Raw genomic sequence first — 19,978 nt, forward strand, 5'->3', positions numbered from 1 at the left:
AAAACTCCAAGTTTTCTGTTTATTTACAACATCCTAAGGTTGGAGACAAAGCTTTAATGCCAGGAAAGCCCCACGGTAACTCTGGCTCTAATTCTCAGTATTTCTTTAGCCCAAGAAACATAGCAGGAACAGGTTATTAACTTGGTAATTAGCATGACTTTGTTCGTGGTCGTAGCATTCTTTGTGTCCTCTTGTATGGGTTTAAACTCTCCTGAGTATTTCAGAAAAGGACTTTTTTATTTCCAACCAGATAAAATTTCCTTTTCTAGTCTGTGCCACACTGCTTTACATATCTGTGAGGTACAGTTTCCTCTTTCCAGTGTCTCTACCATAGGTTTTTTTACAACCTGCAGCCTTCAACTTGTCCCATTTCAGCTCCCACGGCTTCTCCTCAATTCTGGGCATGAAAAGAAAGTTTTATCAGGGCTTAATAATTTATCTTAATATCATTTGGTTTAGTATTCTGACCTGGGGAAAGATTGCAGGTCTTCCTGGGATTGAGTGTGATGATCCCAGTGTTTTTGAAGCACAAGTAGAAGGGAAAAGTCAACATCCCAAAAGTTATGGAGTCTCAGCTGATGGCTAATAAAACATAATAGCTCTGTTGGGTCCAGTAAATTATTTAGTATGTGCTGTCAGTGTCTATTTTGAAAAAAAAGTCACTATGTCTCATGTCTTCTGTATATCCTTTCTTTCAGGAAATAACATGAGTAAGAGCTCAAAGTACACCTGCAATGGCACACACTGTCAGTGATGCTTGGCCAGCAGCTCTGGGCATTGTGTGTTCAATGTATGGCACGAGGCATGTGAGAAGATTGTGTAGACTTAAAGGCTGAATGTACTGTGTACATCTGTGCAGGATGGCACCAGTTAAGAACATATGGAAAATTTGGCATCCCTTGCTTTTTCTGAATTACAAAGGCTAGGTTTTAAAAATAATTTTCTTGCAGTGTACTGCAGAGGGGAAGAGAATTGCTTTGGTGTAATGCAATGCAAACAGGATGCTGCAAAATGCCCCACTTAATGTAGCTGCCAGGCTGTGGTGAGAGGGAATGGAGGGGAGGAGATTTCAGCTTTCCAGTGAAAGGTAGCTGGAAAGGCACATGTCCAGGAGAATGACTGGTCAGAGGTAAAAGGCCCTTCCCCTTTTCCTTCTTCTGTTCTTCACAATTGCTCCAGCCATTCCTGTCAGGATGGGGCTTGAATCCTCAGCTGCTTAACCCCAGCAGCAGACACTTGGTGAACTTTCAGTTCAGTTGTTTGGGCATGCTGACAGCATTTTCTTGGAGCAAAGCTTGAAACTGCGTGAAATGATGGTGAGAAGCAGCGTTAGGATGTGAATACAGAGGGTGTGGTCCTAGCTCCCTCTAGTGCATGCATGTGGACAGAGATATGGAGGATGTTCTGCTTAAAATATTAATACAGTCTTTGTGTGTGAATATGTACTTCAGAGATCTTTAACAAAGCTTTTGTTACTCCTTCAGCTAGTGGACTAGCAATACTCAAGCAAGCAAGGAAACTGTTATCTGCTGAGCTTCACTCACAGGTAGAATCACAGAATCATTTAGCTTGGAAAAAACCTGTAAGATCATCGAGTCCAGCTGTTAACCCAGGACTGCCAAGTTCACCACTAAACCATGCCCCTCAGTGCAGCAGTCTTTTAAAAACCTCCAGGGTTGGTGACTGCTTTGGGCACAGTTTCAGTGCTTGACAACCCTTTCCGTGAAGAAATGTTGCCTAATATCCAATCTAAACCTCCCCTGGTACAGCTTGAGGTGATTTTCTCTCATCCTATCATTTGTTACTTGGGAGAAAAGACCAATCCCCACCTTGGTACCACCTCCTTTCAGGGGGTTGTAGAGGGGAAAAGCAATATTTACTGACTGTTTTTTAGGCTAAGGATGTACAGTGCTGCAATTTCAGGATGATATAAAAGTCATAGATCTTAAGGAAAATGATTTTGGAAGGTTTTTTCTCTTCTTGTTTTGCTGTTTACTTTATGAGAAAATACAGGATTAGAAACTTGGGGAAAGATTAGATAGAGCCTGTTTGGAGATAAGGATGTTTCTACTAATGGAAATGCAGACAAATGTGACTTCCTCCACCCTGCACACCAAAGGTAATTTAACAGAGGATGGTTTATCTTGACATTATTTGAGAGAGATATTATTCTGACTTTTGGGGCTGAAGTTCAGTTTTAAATAATGGCAAGCACCTCCTTGTGGGGCTTAAATTTCTAAATTAGAAAGCCTCAGTACTGTTCCATTTATGTATGTATGTCTTGGTGAGTCCTACAAGGATTAGAAGGTTAGAACTCAGCCCAAAATTAAGACACTTAAGTGTTGGTGTCTAAGTATGGGTGCCTACATGCAAGATGCAAGTTTAAGTACCCATTGTAGACTGTGAAGTTTATCAGCCCAGTCAGATGAAATCTGGAGAGTAGCCTGGCTTGTCCTTCAAAAGTCTCACAGGGCTTGGTTCAGTTGCCTAAACATGTGTCTGGTGACATTGGAGATTGTCCCAAGATAACCTTGGAAGTCTGCGTTACCCAAGACATTTTCACAAGCTTGGCAGATGCAACACAGGACCTACAGACAAATTTGCACACCTACTTCTGAACTGGCAGTGGGATGACAGGCAGACATTAGCCCTTAGCCCAAGTGGTACTAAACCCCTGCTGAGCACATGACCCAAGCCTGCAGCTGGTGACCACATGAAGGGGTCTCCAGGCTGTGTTGGCTTACTGTTGTGTCACCTCAGTGAGTGTGGCAGCGGGTTAAGACATTTCTGTGTCCTAATCTGCGTCCTCAGGTTCAGTGGGTGTTTCCATAGCTCCTGGTTATTAGAGGACATATACCAAATTCCAAGCAATGTGAGTCTTGCTCACATCACACCAGTTCAGAACAATTCATGGCTTTATTTTTTTGTACCAATGAAAATGGGCAGAGACTGATAGTATAAAAATAGCATAATAGAGAATGCTACTCAAAGATGTTATTTCGTGACATTATTCTACTGGTTATATGACCTTTTATCAAGAAGGAAATAGTAAAGAACATATCCAAAAGAAAAATGAAATACTTAGAGCCTGTGTCTAAAAAGAAATAAAAGATCAACAGGCTGTCTCATGCTAAGGCTTGTGATTATCTGGCACAGCTGCTTTAAATTATGCATCAGCATTTGCACTGAATTAGGTGGCAATTATGCAGATATTAATTATGAAATCATTCAGTAGCCTTCAGTTCTGTCAAAATCTGTTAGAATACAATGAAGCAAAAATAAAAATAGTTACGCTTTGAGTGTCGTAAACAAAAGGACAATTAAAATATTTGCCCCAGAATTCAAAAACTAGTTAACGTAGTGTAAAATACAAACATGCCAAGCTTTTGGGATTTGGGACACTATGTGTGATGGCTTTGTCAGGAGGGAGCAGAGCTGGGACATGGAGCAACAGAGCACCTCTCCTTGCCAAGGTGCCTGCAAAGGCAGCAGCACTCCCAAGAGAGACAGATTCTTCTCAGACCAGAATGTCTGAGGGGGCACTGACTCGAGGTAATCTCCCCTTCTACACAAAGCAGACATGACAGTTCCTCCCTTGTGCAAATATTCCTTGGTGTCCCCCAGCAGGGCTTCCTCTCCATTCCTCTGTAACCCAGGAGGCTGTCTGGCAGGGCAGGGAGCTGCCCGTAGCACTGCTGACAAGGCTTTTCCTGTCACACATTCCCTTTCTTCCTCATGGAAACCTGAAAAGTAGCAATATGCTGAGAAAATGAATTGAAAAATCTGGTAAATAGTAGGAAATGGACTATTTTTGTTGTTGTTTAAAAGCAAGCTTTTGAGAAAGAATGTGGGAAGTGGAAACAAATGTTATTTACATCCTTAGTGCCAGCATACAAGAACATTACAAATAAAAGCCTATGCAAAATTCATAGAAAACTTTTAATTGCAGTTTCTGAGGGAGTGAGGGAACAGGTAGGAAAGCACTTCTTCTGGGAATAATGAGTATCTAAATAGTTTTAGTTTTGTTTGAGTTTTTTTTCTGACTGGAACTTTTGGTCTAAAAATTCCATAAAGTTCCAGGTTAAATGCTCCTATAGAAAATTCTGTTCCAACAACAGAAAGAGTGATTTGAATCTGACTTGGAAAAGTCCAGAAAAGAAGACAGACGAATAGGTTCCATCCTCAGACACATTATCAGAGGGAATACTTTCAGGGAGCCAGCTCAGAGGAGAACAGTGTTGGGCATCTAGTGAGCCCACCTAAGGATTGACCATTTTGCTTTGTACCTGCACCAGGCTGGAAAAACAAACCTAAGTGACCCTTGATCATGAAGAATCATTTCTCTAGAGAAGGTATTTAAATAGCAATAGCTTGTCACAGTAGGAAGGGCAAACTTAAACTGCTTGCTGCTTCTTTCATGCTAGACACACAAGAATCACAAACCTCATCTCACTCAAGTTATTTCCTCTGACACAGGTGAGTAGCTGGGACTCACAGACTCAAGAAGTGAGAGTTTCCAATATTAAATCCCACAGCAAATCTTGAACAGTGTCAAGAAAACATCCTTTGAACTGCCTTGAAACAGCTGATGGTACAAAATAAGTGGCAAATAGATGGTCAATAGATGTTCAGGGGGTTGGGTCTTTGTTTGGGTAGTATGTTGGTGTGAGTCATTGAAGGCTGATGGTGGCAATTAGTAGGCTGTATAACGTGATGTTAGTTCACAGGTGTTTACATGGGGAGAGGAGGGTTAAGGGGAGAGTATTGCAGCTGGGGAGATGACTTTTAGCATTGTAGGAGGTTGAAGTTGTGTAGGTGGTCAGATCCGTGGGTTTGGGTTGAGGCTACTAGTAGGGCCAGCCCTGTACCTGCTTCGGAGAATGTTAGTATGAGGATGGGTATTTTCTAAGGCACCAGAGAAGCAAAACTAGAATATTACCCTGTAATGGAACTCTATTCTAGTTTCATGCAAACTTTACTGAGTCTCTGTTTTAATAATTTTTTGGCCTCTTAACATAGCATGTTGTTTCTTTGTAGATGATAAAAAGTTCCAGCAGGCTTGTATATGGAACTTTAGATTGCATGTTCATATACAAGATGCCGGTGGGGAACAAATGGAAAAAAAAAATCTCTGTTCTGTTTTGGGGTTTTTTTAGAAATTCTCCCATCATACCCCTCTCCCCTGTATAGGACTAAAATCTGACTTCCTCTGGTGTCCTGCTAGATGGCAGTGTCACACAACATCAGCAGTAAGCAAAGGCTTCATTCTTTTATATAACAAAAATCAAAACAGATTTCCCTTCCCTGTTATAGAAATTTAAAGAAAAAATGTTGATGTTTGATATGATAATTTCTTTTTATGTTCTTGCATTCAATTATTCAACAACTGATACTTTGACAAGTGGAGTAAAAGTCCTTTGGGGCATATATTTATTATTTAGACATAGAAAATTATTTCTGAGGTCCACTAATTTTGTAGGCATTTGGGGGAAAATTAGTTTATTTTCTGGTTGATATAGACAGCTCCATGTGAGTCTGGGTTTTTTCATTGTAAAATTTTAACCACACAGAGCAGTGTGGAGCTCCAGATGTACTTGTCTGGGATCCTGTCCTTTAAAATAATTGCATCTGGACATCTCTAGGTGCTCCAAGTACTTTCCCTTGAATTAAGCAAAGATCATATTTTTATCTTGGTGTATGATTTATTGCCTACTAGAAATGCCAGTCTTTGAGTGTGCAGGAGGCTGCACTGGAAACATCTATATATTTAGTTTTGTTGATTCTATCTGTTGTGACTTTCAGCTAGATGCGAAAATTTGCTAACTTGCCTGACTTCATTTTTGGTGCATTATTACCTGCCATGGCACACACTAGAATGCATGGCTGTTTATGTGAGAGTAATCAGATAAGAAGAAAATTAAGGAAGTGGTAGGTAGTCAAAAGTTAGGAAGGTTAAGGCTTCCTCAGAGAAGTTATCAGTATAGTGAGTTTTATAAAACTGACTCAAGGTCTTACAAGTAACCTTAATGAACATAAATTTGGTCCTTTTCTGTGTCCAAGTTTAGTTCTGGATGTTGTCTCTTGCTTTGAAGGGAGTCTGAACTGGAGTGCCAGGTTTTGGGAGAGGAGGAGTTTCAGAGTGGCGATAACTGCTGAAGAGTCTGCAGACGTGCCAGCTGTGCTCTGTTTGCAGTGATGCCTTTGCCTGAAAAGGATGCTGTATGTGTATTGGCAGCCTCATGTTGCATGATGTGGGCATGCTTGGTGTCTAAAAGGAAAATGCAAAGCAGGTTTTGTTTAAAAAAAGGCTGAGTGAGGATGTCAGGGTGGAGAAGTAACACCCCTGCAAGAGAAATATGGGCACTTCCACAGATAATGCACAACTTGTGCTTGGCTTTCACTCATTTGTGCTCTCAGTTTCTCTGGGCAAGCCTGTTCTGGTAGTTTCTAAAATTCAAGAAGAGAAGGAAAATTACCTAAAAGTAGGAAATGAAAAATGCAGATTATTGCTGTAGCTCGGACCTGCTGGGAGGTAAAATTGAGTGGCTATCCAAAACAGTCACTTATGGGTGCTCCTAAAATACTACAGCAGTGGTTTTCTCACTTCTATATCATCTGTCTGCTGCCTCTGCAATGAGTTAAAAATAGATTTTGGTAGAATATATTAGCGTATGTTATGATCAATTTTTAGCACTGCATTATTTATTACTTTAAAGGAGAATAAATAAAGCCAGATTGCTTTCATTTCTAAACCAAGTAATCCTCTGTTTCTCCAGAGTGAGTAAATACTTATTAAGTTGAACTTAAATATTGCACATTATTGAGTAAATACCTATTGAAGCTCTTAAGCAAGCTAAGGAGTTGGCAGCACAAGTGGCTTTGGTCTCTTCTCTCAGGACCTCGTGACAATTAAATGAAAAATTTAGGTGCTTCTGAGCCCTTGAACCCTTTGGGATCCCATAATTGCCTTGAACTTTTTTTTTTTAGCTCATCGTGAAGAGCTGGATTCAGACAAGGTCTTTGTCAGCTTTATGACACTCTGATGGCCAACAGCTTGTGCCTGATGGAATGAAAATGTGCAAGCAGATGTGTCCACTTCAGCATGGGCATCTGGCCCTCGGCCATTTCCAAAGACATATCACCAACATATGGGACAGGCAAAACTGGGCACACTCAAATTTAGGGAAGAGAAGAGAGGATGGCAGAGGGCACCAGAATTACCATGTGAGGGAATGGGCTATGAGAAAGCCAAGGAAATAGGACCTCCATCCGTCAGGAAACACCTGATGCCCCCATATTAGACCCTGTATGGGCAGGCAGCCATCTGTGGCCCAGACATCTCACTGGCTGTGTTCAAATCAGAGGTCATCTTATTGATGAGCAAAGTAGACAAATATATTGGGGGTGGACTGGATTAATGGAAAAGAAATAAGAGAAAATCCTCCTTCAGCCCTGGATTGAAGAGAGGACCATGGTTAGTGAATAAAACAAAGCACATATCCATTAAATGATAATATGCTGGAAATGAGAATAAGGTTTCAGGGGAGAAGGAGTAGCAAAGGAAAAGTCCAGGCTGCATTTAATGTAAGCAAGAGTTGGAGCTGGCTCAGCTGTCAGTGGTCAAGACAGGGGCAAAACCTATCCTTTGGGACAGTGTTGGTTGGAGCCCTGATGTAGGCAAGTAGGATGTTTGGGATGGTGCTCCATGGAGGTGCTGCTGCAGAATTTGTGGGGTAAAGGAGGTGAAAAGTCCATCTGTAAGGCTATGTAGAAATTAAATAAGACCAGGCATAACTGATACAATAGGGATTATTTTCAATAAGTGTCTGAACGTTTACTCATCTTTCTCCACTACTAATTTTAAAAAAAGAAAAAAAGAAAAGTTGTTTATTTTGAAGAAAAGGAACAAGGGACATACCACAAGAGAACATTCTAAGAGAAAATGCAAAATAAAGACATGGAGGCATTTCCCAAAGGCATGGGGAAATATAAATAGTCTTGGGTTCCTTGTCATAAGGAAGAAATACTTGGTGTTGCTTTTATTTTTAGAAAGAGGGAGAAGTTATGAGACAGCCTGATATGAGCCGGCTGTCTGAAAATATCTGTCATTTTTAATGTATACCCCAGATATATCTGACCAGTCTGCTACTCGTGTGAAAAACATGCAAACAGAAAATGTCACTGTGGAAAGGTTCATTTATCCTGACCCAGGTGTTCAAAAGTTAAATGCCTTGGTGCAAACTTTTCACCACAGACTCTTTCATTTGGTGGAGGGCAAAAAAGCATCATGAGTTGATAATCTGTCTCATGCTAAAATAAGTTGCCTGAGGTAGCCTAGGAAGATGTAAAATGGGTGACTGGCTGAGGCATTCGTGTCTGAAGTGCTCTGAGATAAATCCTGTTTACAAGAAATTCCTGTTACTACACTGCTTTCAAAATGGAAGGCTGGGCAGACCAGAATGTTTGCTATGTCTGAGTTAATTTTTGGAGGGGTAAGTGCTTTGTAATGTAAAGATCAAATACAGTCTTGACATCTTCTTAAAATATATTAGGGCTTATAAAGCACAGTATATTTTGGAGTAATAATTTCAAAACTTCTCAAAAAGAAACATGTCAGTGGTAGATGCAAAGTCATGTTTTCCAGCTGATCCACTGTGACAGGTCTTTAGTTGAACAAGAGTTCATGTACACTGAATTCATGCAGAATGATAAATTTTCTGTATTCATCATTGTATAACAAATCTGGAACTGGAAAATGCATTTGAGTCAGAGACCATAAAGAAGCTTTGTGAATTGTAGCTTCAAAATAGAAAATCTCAAGCCAAACAGTGTTCTTGTAATTCCTAGAACCTAGTCACGATTCTCTGTAATTTGGTCAATTCCATGAACTGTATCAAGTAAAGCAGTAACCTAGGTGTCAGAAAAGAGTTCACAAAAATGGAATTTCTACTTTAATTTAAAAAGACTTTCAATATTACTTTTTGAGTCTTGAGACAATGACTGATCACAGCCACCTTTGCCGGGTCTGAGGAACTCCCAAATCGATTTATCTGCACTGGTAGTTGGTGAGAAGCTGAAACCATTGGCAGTAATATCTCTCTTGGTTGTCATTCCCCTGGATGACACTGCAGAACTGTATCACCCTTATGAGCAACCCTGAATTTCGGGATGTTCTGTGTTGCACAAGGGGCTTAATGACCACTATGCTCACTCAGAAGTCCTGAAGGTAAAGGTCTAAAAGAGGCATAGTCTGGTAGGAAAGAAAGTCTTGACATTTAGGAGCTGAAAAATGTCACCTCTAAAGAGCTGGAAAATCTTGAGTAGCGAGTTTAGAAAGTAGTTTGCAGAAATTTAGGTTCACTTGTGTTACTAGTTTCAGTGAGGTCTGTTAACTGTCATTGGCACAGTGTGAATGATTTTAATCTAAAGGGTAGACAGCTTTCTGCCACTTCAAACATGTACCAAGAAAGAAGATGATGGAGAGGGTACCTTTGTCTGTGATCACTTAAAAAAAAATGCCCTTTTCTGTTGTTAAATCTTCTGTACTACTCAAGACTCCAAGTGCCAGGCCATTTTGCTTATGCTGGAATTAGTCTTCTTATTAGATCTTTTACTGCAGCAGCAGAAGGTGTGTTTTCTGGCATGTCTGTATCCACACCTGTGGTTCTTAACCATTCAGAGCAGGAGAAAATGCATTCCCATGCTTGACCTGTCTTTGTATAATCTTGTTTTTCAGGGTTTTTTCTTATATATACTATGGTAAAAGTGTCATGCCATTGCATCCTGTTGCGGTGAGGTATAATGTTATAATAGTACCAGAGCAAATACGACAAGTCATATATATGTGCATTTGAGATGTAATTCTTCAAAGAGTAGTGAACATGAAGGTGGCTGGACCTATTAACAAGGGAGTGCAGACTCTGTAGAAAGTGTTTGCAGGGATGTTCCTTCTCCAGTACAGCTTCTCCTTTTTCAGCATGCAAGTGATGGAGCAATTAGCAGCGATGCAGACTTAGATAACCTCTGCCTTCCATCACAGTTTATTACTTCATTTGTAGATTAAACAGGAGAGGTTCACAGTGTGTTTTCCATGTAAAGTAGTTTAGCATTTTATGTTTCTCTGTCAGACACAGTGAAAAAAAACAGTGGCAGAAGCTGATACCTGTGTATGTAGCTGTGGCAGAGTTGTGATATCTTTTGAGAAATAGGGTGTGAACATGTAATTAAAGACTACGGGAGACGTTTTACACTTTGTGGCTAAGGTTAAAAAAGAAATGTAGCTCCTCAGTTCTGTGATGCTGCACTGGAGAAGCTTGTTCTGAAGGAGAGACTTGAGGGTTTTTTCCTAGGAAGACTCCTACGTGTACTAGAAATAGCTGGGTGCAACATGCCCTAGTTACGGCCCTTGTACAAGGGGCGGCACATCGAGGATGATGCGGTGGGAGCAAGCCAGCTTCACTGCCACTGGCAGCAGGGGAGGCATGGCAGTGAGAGCTCCAGCTGCTCCTCTGGCACCTGCAACCCATAAACAGGACATCCTTGCACAGAAAAGAAAGTGTTCACATTGTTTGTCTTCGCTGTTTTCCTGAGTTGTGACAGGAGGAGAGAAAAGGCAGGAATAGGGACACAGCAGTGAAGTCCTTACCCTGGGCTTTGCCACTTACCAGGGCAGGGAAGAGGAGGGGTCTCTGCTGTTTCACATTGCCCAGGACCCCTCTGTCCTGCCTGGCACACAGCAGGATGAGTGGCACTTGGGTTAATCACAATGCCGGGAATAGTCCTACCATTTTCCTGAGAAACAGCCTGAGGTTAGGCCCTCTGCCTTCCCTGTCACACATTTTGGGGGAACTGTGAACACCAGTCTTGTGGGACTGTTTGACCAAAGCAATCTTGGCACAAGGAGCAGTTAGCTGTCTCCCTGTACTTGAGGAAAAAAAGCTGTAGGAAATGCAAGTTTATCCCCTCAAAAGTTGGCAGATGATGTAGTCAGCTGCAGTGTCTAAAATTCTGGGATTTTTTATTGAGTAAAAAACTTACTGCATAAGCTTCAGGTTATTTCCCATTAAGTGAGACCTCAGGATCCTTTAAATACACTTGTGTGACTATGGCTAACCCAGTGTAGCTAAAGCTGCTTTAATAATTACATTCATGTTGGGTTGTAACATGCTAAAAATACCAGTGCTGAAAATCTTGGTCATTTCTTATTTTCAGCATGGCTGTGTTCTTTATACATATTGTCAAATCACTGTGCTGGAGCTGGACCAGGGTTATCACAGACAGGGCTTTATTATTTGAGCAAAGGTATTTCTTTGTTATTTCAAAAGGAAACAGAAGATAGGTGATAAGCTAACAAACTCACAATGGGTGGAAGTTCATTAAAAATATATGTCCTTGTTGTGTGCATGATGTATTTAGATGTTAAGTCCTTTGGAGCAGCAGGTGTTTGTACAGTGTCATTACAATGGAGCTCACGTGTCACCAGATTTCCAGAGCTGATGGCAGTCAAAGATGGCTTTTTGGCTTGCTGGCAAGGTCGTTGGGGTCAGGGAGATGGTGCTTGTGTACAGAGAGAGAGGCAGTGCAGCTGTGAGGAGCAGTGGGGTGTTGGGCAAGGGACTGGGACGAGCACCTGCCACGCATAGCCGAGTGTGTTTCTTTTCAGTGGTGTGTATGTCAGAGGTAGTATGTTGCTTAAGTTACTTTCCAAACATCTTTTTCCCCCCTTTTAGTATAAATAATTGCATTAAGCAGTGGTCTAGCTTCATAATATACAAGTAGGTCCAAGTGCTGTCATGACTGCCTTGCATACCACCTGCAGATACAGCTTAAAAATATTCCAAGTGCCAAATGAAACAGGAAAAGCAGGCAATACACTCTTAATTCCTTGACTCGTGCTTAAGTCTGGAGCACAGGATAGCAATGGTGTGATAAAAGATCAAACTTCTGCCTTTTGATATCACTTTCAGTGACAGCCATTTCAGGCAGGTGATGGAAATCTGAACCATTTTTCAATACTGTGAGCAGGTGGAGTTGGTTGCTGAGCACACTGTGCATTTAACCTTTGCAATATTGGAAGCACAGGTAAAACACACCTGTAAAATGATTGTTTCACCCTCCATTTGAGACACCATGAAGGTAAAGCAGCAAGGTTAGTGACTAGTTAGGTGCACAGAGGTACCACTATGGTATTCCCCCTGGAATCCTTGCCATAAGGAAGCGTGAAAAAACCTCTCAAGTTCACTGATCTGCAGTTAATTTTTTTAGGGAATAAGCAGGTGCTAGAAGTGCATTGAAAAGACACTTCTGCTTCGTGAAAACACCCAGCCCAAAATACATCTTTTTGCTTGTTAGTGGCAAGGAGCCCTGCCTCCACTGTTTCCCCTGGTCATTCTTGACTTTCTGTGAGCACAGTGGGAGCTGAGAATCGCCCCAGGCACAGATGCACTTTGAGCTCCTCCGGGAGGTGCAGGGCTTCCACCTCCTGTGATAGGCAGGGCACTGAGGGTGCAGACTCACCTACAGCCAGGCCCTGGGTTCAGCACTGCCCTCCAGTGTTCTGACACATTAAGTTCCCCCTCTGCGTGTTCTCATGCACACGTGTGCAGGGGATGACACCAGGTGTGTGAGACACAAATGCCTCCCAGGCAGCCTGAGGACACGGGACACTGTCCCACACGGAATGCTATCCCACATGGAACGCTGTCCCACAGGGGACATTTTCCCACATGGCATGCTGTCCCACATGGGACGCTGTCCCATATGGGACGCCGTTCCACACAGGACGCTGTCCCACAGGGACATTTTCCCACATGGGATGCTGTCCACAGGGGACATTGTCCCACAGGGGGTACTGTCCCACACGGGACGCTGTCCCACAGGGGACGTTTTTCCACATGGGACGCTGTCCCACAGGAGACGTTTTTCCACGTGGGATGCTGTCCCACATGGGACGCTGTCCCACAGGAGACGTTTTCCCACACAGGACACTGTCCCACATGGCACACTGTCCCACAGGGGACGCTGTCCTGTGTGAGCTGTGCCTGAGCTCAGTTAGGCCAGCACGGGCCAGCTGGGCACACTGCTGTCCCCGTGTCACGTAAAAGCGCGATCACGCTTTCACTTTCTCTCCACAGATAATCCTGAAATAGCCGGCAGGAGCGGGACGGAGTGTCACGAAGCCTCCCTGCGGTCGGCCAAGCACGGCTACTGTACATACTACCCCGTCTCCTCCTCTCTAGAGTTGCCACAAACTGCATGCTAAGTCAAGAATTTGTTCTTATGGACAAATCAAAAACTCAAAAAAGCTAGTGCTGCTATGTCATATATGAATATTAAATATGGTATGCTTACTATACTCCAACCTAAAATAGTTAACTACCTGATACCAGCTGTGATGTTTCAAGACATAAAGGATAACATTTAGTTTTAAAGGTTTTCTAAGCATAGTTTAATTATTGCAAATATTGTCGTTTCTCCATAACTACACCTAACGAAAATGGTCCAGATCAGTTAGTCTCGTGAGATTCCACATTTATGAATCTTTCGAGCTCAGCAATAATTGAATTGCATTGACTAAAAACTTTCCCCAGTTGCAGGTTTAATTTTCACCCAAACTATGATTCGGGGTTTTCTTCTCAGTTAAAAAAAAAAATCTTGGTTTTGCTCTCTTGGTGAGTTTATTCCAAGACAAAGGAGGTGAAACACAGCCCGGTGTCCTGCACATCATCCTGCCAATCTGATATTTTTAGCCAGAAGTCCAAAGTAAAGCACAAAGTCTTTAGATGCACATGGTTGGTGTTTGACTTGTATGGAGAAGTTGCATTTGAATCATAGCAGAATAGCAGAAGAAAATTTTAAAAATTTTGCACAGTATGAACTTCATACCCCTTTCAATCCCTAAAAGAACAAAGTCTTGAGAATATTATTTTACGAGTATATTTATAATGTTTTTTAAAATAGACTTTGCAGAAGTGCCTAAATTTTGTCACATCAGACTTGATGAAAGTGAGCCTGATGCCAACAGTCAAATCTCATCGGACGTAAAAAATCTTTGAAACTCATAGTCAGGTTACCAAAAAGATTCAAGCTGTTAAGAAGTAATTTCTAGAAGTGTAAAATCAAACAAAACAAAAAAAAAAAATAAAAACCAAGACCAAACTAACAAAAGAAAAGGCAAAAAAAAGGCTGTAGATGAAGAGATTGTATGATACTCTAATTTAATTAAAATTCAGTTGAGTCACTGAAACTTCATAGGTGACTTTAATCTAGGCTATTAACTGAACACTAAGAATGTAGAATGAGATTCAGTTTAATAAATCATTACTGTATTTGCATTTTTTTAATTGGATTATAAGATTGTAACCAGATTAGAGTGGAGAAAAATAGTTCTTTTAATTGTTTTCCTTTAAAAACATATTTTATGTCACAAAAGTATGAAGATATCTTTAATACAATTATATACATGTTATATATACATACATACATATATATGGATGAAGCAGATTTTAATGTTGTTTACTTTTTTAAATACTTTGTTGATTTACAAGGTAATTATATATGTATAATTAAAATTTCATTTGTTTGATTTGAGATTTGTTTCAAGCACTATTGTACCAAATATTTCATATTTCACATTTTATATGTTGCACATGTATCACATAAATGACATAGTTTTTAAATTATTGTTTAAAAAAACAGGACAGCTGTTATAAGTGGATATTATGTATAATTGTTTGCAGCATAAGTTTTCTATGTGGACATTACTAGTGATTGCAGTATTTTAACTTAACCTCTTCAGATTGATTGTAAATAATTTTAAACTTTGGCAGCACTGCCTGTTCTGAACGACTGAAGGCACTAACCATATTATTATTTGTCTAGGAAATTATTTTCCAGGCTAAATCTTGTTTGTCCGATGTCTAATTACTATCTATTTATATATAAAGCTGGAGATCTGATCATCCGAAAGAAAAAAAAAATAATCACAATTTGGTTGTAAAATTAACATAGTGCTTGTAACGTTGCGTTAGTTTAATTTGTGGAAAAATAATGTATCTTAACTTGTTATTTAGCAGTTAAGGTATCACCATTATATACTATTAAAACACTAATATTTGTAGACTTTCTCAGTCATTATAACTAGGTAGTTGACACTGCAACTTGCCTATATCTGTCAAAGTTGTTTTTATTTTTTTATAATAGTTAATTTAGGCATTTGGGTAGCTTATTGTATAATACTAAATGGTAAATTATCCATGTTTAAATATTTTATGTAGATAACTCTTCAAGACATCATTTTGTGTGAACTTTTTATGTTTCAAAATTACTGTTATTCTATGTTTTTTACAATTAATCCAATATTACTATTTTTTGCCCATGGATGACGAAGCTTCAGATACATCAGGTCTTTCATCCAGACAAACTGACAGACAAAAAGAGAAAATGTATTTTTAATATGAGATCCACTTTCCGACTTTATGACTTTGTAATATTCCTGAAAACTGTACAAGTACAAACCTATGCTAACAGTAAGGAGGCAATTACAGAGATGTGCAAATACGTGTACAACAGATTCTGCATTTTATTTATTTATAAAGTAATTTTATAGACTATTTCAAAATTTGGGAAGATCTAAAACTATTTTTCTGTATAAATATTATTTGCCAAAACTTTGTTTATATTTAAAAAAAAAAGTTTAATGAAAATGATTAAATTTTAAATGCTTTGTTTAATTAAAAAAAAATGCAACAAGAAATATAACCCCCTAAAAGAACCATGAGATGGGCCAACACGGAGACAGTAAATACTGTAGCTGGGACATGGTTTCAAGTGACTTGAGATGTCTCAGTGCTTATTTTCTTCAAAGGATACAGCGCCTCACCAAAATACCTTTTTGTTTGCCTCTCTCATCCAGCATAATTGACGACACGTACAATGAATATTTCAGTAACAGTTAAAAGAAACCCCTCCATTCACTCTTTTCCAGCATATATAATTACTAGTGGTCTGTTAAATAGCCATTCTATTTCTGTTGTGACGTTAAATTCATTCACCCAATGTACAACCACTGAAATAAAAAGAAGCATTTTAAAATGAGAGCGGAGTCGGGGCGATCCTTTCTTGTGGCGCGCTCTGGGAAGAGGGGCCTGGGGTAACAAAAAATAGGAAGCTTTAAAAGGTATGTATTACTTTAATTTTATTTTTTCCTTAGTTGCTTGCTCAGGTAACAAATCCTTAAGTGCAATCCCCAGGTGCAGGACATGCAGATGCTGTGTGAGGAAGCCCATGCCCTTCTCCTGCACCACATGCCTCCAACAGCCATCCCGAGCCCTTCCCGCTCACCCGTGCATGCCGGGCTGCAGGCAGGCACTGGTTATCCCAGAGGTTGGCTCGCAGATGCCTGACCATTGTGCCAAATTTTTGGTGGCACTTCCTTTGCATCTTCTTTTCTTTCCTACATCTTGAAGAGTGTTACAGCAACAGATAATCCCCGTTATCTGCTAGTTCCTCTGGAGAGAGCAGTATCGCAGAGGAGTTGTGTGCCCACTAGTTGCATGGCAAACTAGTGACAGAGGAGGGATTAAATTAAACACTCTGGCTGGCAGCTCTGTGGTTACTTCACACTGCCTTCTCTGATTTATTTTTTAAAATGCTTTTAAAGAAAGGAAATACGATTCCTGCAGAATCAAGAAGACTTTGTGTCATAAAGTTGTCTACCCTGCATCAGCACAGGGCTGGTTTGAAAGGAACCCAAAGTCATAAGTGATGAGGAAAATCACCAGGTCAACCAGTCCATTTGGATATATCACAGACATGCTGAGCCAGAAGCCTGCTGAGAATGAGTATGTGGGATGGAGAGGAGAAATAGGATGACTTGCAGGGACAGGGAAGGACTGGAGCATTAGAGAGCTGCAAGGGCATTGTAGAGCAGAAGCAGCAAATTATTAAAATTCAACTCCTAATGACTCAGGAGCAGGAAGCCTGTCTGTTGACACTCTCTTATGTTAAACCCCACCCTGGACAGTTGTCAGCTGCCAAGAAGGGTCACTTTTCTTGTCTAAAAGCTGCTTTGTTTCCTGTAAACTTTGACACTTTCTTGGCATTGGAGAAGTGCTTATGGACACCATGAACCTTCAGGGGCCACAGCAAACCGACAGTGTCTGTACGTGTCCACGTGCAGAGCAGCCCCCCTTCAGATAACATCAGTGTTTCCAAAATGGAGCATGCTACTTCTGGAGAAGAGCCTTTAGAAACCTTTGGTTTTCCCCTCTGCGCTTGGCCATGCACCTCCCCTGGCCCTGGTGGGGGTAGCCATGGCCATAGGACTTATTCTCTATGTTTTGCTTGGTTGTCAGTTCAAAAATCTGAAGTAATCTGAGCACTGGGGTGTTCTCGCAATCCACTGGAATTAAAAGCATGAAACAAAAGGAGATGTGACATTTGAGGGATCAGAGACTGCTAGGATAGTTTTGCATGTTTGTATCCAGCAAAGGAAGCCAAGACTGGTTGAACCTTGTTCATGCTGCTGTTTGGGAGTGACTCTTGAGCAAGTTACTAAAACAGCAACTGGGTTTTCTTTCTAAAAGAGTTGTTTCACTCCAGAAGAGAGCTCAGGAACAACCCAACATTTCTGTACTCTAGGTGACAATAGATAAAAGGACTGGTGAGCAAGGCTGCTCAACAATGCTGGCATTGTATCTCCTGCTACTGACATTTATTGCATGAATTCATGGGACCAAAACCAAATACCTCGCCTGGAATTGCTGAACACCTTCCTTGGCATCTGATTGTATGGTCATCTGAGCATACCATGCTCTTTATGCCTGCAATCAGTTCTCTAGCCAAGCCTTTTGTCCTGTAGCCTGCCTTTTTAATGTCATATAATTGACAGTTCTGGAGGCCTTTTTACATGGGTCAAGATGATGTTTATTGCTGGAGTGGGTGTGTGTGTGAGAGCAAAATCACCTCAGCTGTTGCATTATTGCTGGTATGTAATATACTCGAGCATAAAGGTATGCAATAGATAGTTTGATTATGTGTGAATTGATAAATTGTGGAAATGCATTCTCAAATGTTAGTCTTCTAATTCTGTAATTATAAAAACCATATAAATTGTCAAAAATAAATTACATGTTTAATTACATGAAAATGCCTTCTGCTGTAACAGGGGGAAAAGTGCAATACTAAGAAATGTGAAAGGAAAGTATTGGTGTGAGCTGCTTACTCAATGCTGGGTTGCAGTTGCATTATTTCCATCAAGGCTTCTTGCAATGTGAGGAAGACACTTGGCTTTATGATTTAGGAAAATCACTATAGGAAAGACGCCCTGCTCCTCTCATCTTCAAAGGGCTGTATTTGGATACTACTTTTAAGGAAAACAAATTCTGGTGACTGTCTTCCTTAGCCTTAGTTGTCACAGAACAGTCAAGGTGTGGCCTGCGTGGTTCCTCAGAGGGCCACCAGACCAAAGAGATGCCAGGATGTGGAGGTGGCAAGGGTGACCACAGTGGTATGAGGTTCACCTTGTAGGAACAGCCCCCGGGGGTGGCCATGCAGGTGCTGCCTGTGCTAAACCTGAGCTGTGTTTGCATTTGCCATGGCTGCCTCTCCTTTTCATGCAGGGCTAGAAGGAGGAAGTGCTTTTACTTCCTTGGGTTATGGTTGTAGCCACTGCACTGAATGCCAGTGGAGCACATCCAGAGATGCTGAAGTTGGTAGCTTACATCACAGCTCAGGACTGCGGGTGGGCAAGTTTTTCACACTTGGAAAACTGCTAGAGTGGGATCCAGCTTTCTGTCTGTAGCTGTGGAGTCTCAAATGGGACACTGCAGAGTACCCATCTGGCCTAAAGCTGCTGCTATGGAGCAGCACAGGTCTGGGTGAGTATGTTAACTTAAGTCTGCCAGCCCCATGCAGGTGTCTCAGATACTCTACAACACAGATGAGTTTAGTCAATGAATCCCGCCTGTTTTCACAGAGGACAATGGTTTTGATGGCCTTTAAAACACCCATCATGCACAAGAAATCACAAAATCATGAGATTGACTGAAATTGTCTGATAGTTAAAAATCCTGATCTTCTCTGTAGGTATTTGGAGGATTTTCAGCTTGCATATTTAAGCTTTTTCTCTCCTGCTATGGTACCTGGAATTTTTTTTTTCATGTCACCTAACGTGTTCCTGCGCTCACAGATGTAAAGCTAGAGCAGTTCACAAAATTCTTGAGAAACTCATGAAAATTTACAACAGAAATTCAAGCAGTTCTTATGTCTTACCACGTTGTAGGGAGAAGTGACAAAATACAGTAACCCTTTAGGATGTGATATGATTTCTTCAGGCTTAACTTCCACATGGACATTATTCAGTTATTATGGCAATGAAGGTGTGATGTTTTCAGTACAACATAGGCTGAGTGCAGTTGCAATGGGATGAACTGTCCCTGTAGGCAAATAAATTGCTCTGTTTAACATGTGAAATGACTGTACCCTACTCTAACCAAATTAGTTACGTTGCTTTAATTTCTCTAAGTCTTGATAACAAGCTGTTCTTGGACAGGCATTGGTAATGCCTACACGTTCTTTTCTAGGTTTAAGATAAATGATTATGAAAGGCAAGAGTCCTGTTTTGTGTCCTTCCTCGAGCCAGATGGGCTCAAAAGAAAAGCTACTACATAAGCAACTACAAGTGAAAGAGAACTCACATGGAAAAAAGTGGTCAGCCTTAAGCAGATTTCAGTGGACTTTCTAACTACAGAATTGGATAGAAAGTTTTCCTTTTCTGTTGACCTTAAAAGTGGCTGCTTTATACCCATTCCAGAGGAAATAAATGAGGTTGAACTATTCTAATAGAAAATCAATGCACTCCTCCATGAGTGTGAACTTTGCAGGAGCAATCACTGGAGGAAGTCCCTGGGCTGATGGTACTGCCCATTCTTCTGCTGTTATCTCAGAATTCATGGTAAGTGCTTCTGGGCAGCAGTAG

The 19,978-nt window shown here is 40.8% G+C and overlaps 1 protein-coding gene across 5 annotated transcripts in view; it reads left to right on the plus strand.

Moving 5' to 3' along the window:
* Positions 1-16,095, plus strand: part of MBNL2 (muscleblind like splicing regulator 2) — a 94,424-nt gene extending 78,329 nt beyond the window's left edge. For all 5 annotated transcript variants that reach the window (XM_031059538.1, XM_031059537.1, XM_031059539.1 and 2 more), the window contains one exon: positions 13,134-16,095. In XM_031059538.1, the coding sequence (XP_030915398.1) occupies positions 13,134-13,148 (15 nt within the window). In that variant the 3' untranslated portion in view covers positions 13,149-16,095. The remainder of the gene's footprint in view (positions 1-13,133) is intronic.
* The last annotated feature ends 3,883 nt before the right edge of the window (positions 16,096-19,978 follow it).

Source organism: Geospiza fortis, unplaced genomic scaffold (assembly GCF_000277835.1).
Source record: "Geospiza fortis unplaced genomic scaffold, GeoFor_1.0 scaffold84, whole genome shotgun sequence".
Taxonomy (NCBI): Eukaryota; Metazoa; Chordata; class Aves; order Passeriformes; family Thraupidae; genus Geospiza; species Geospiza fortis.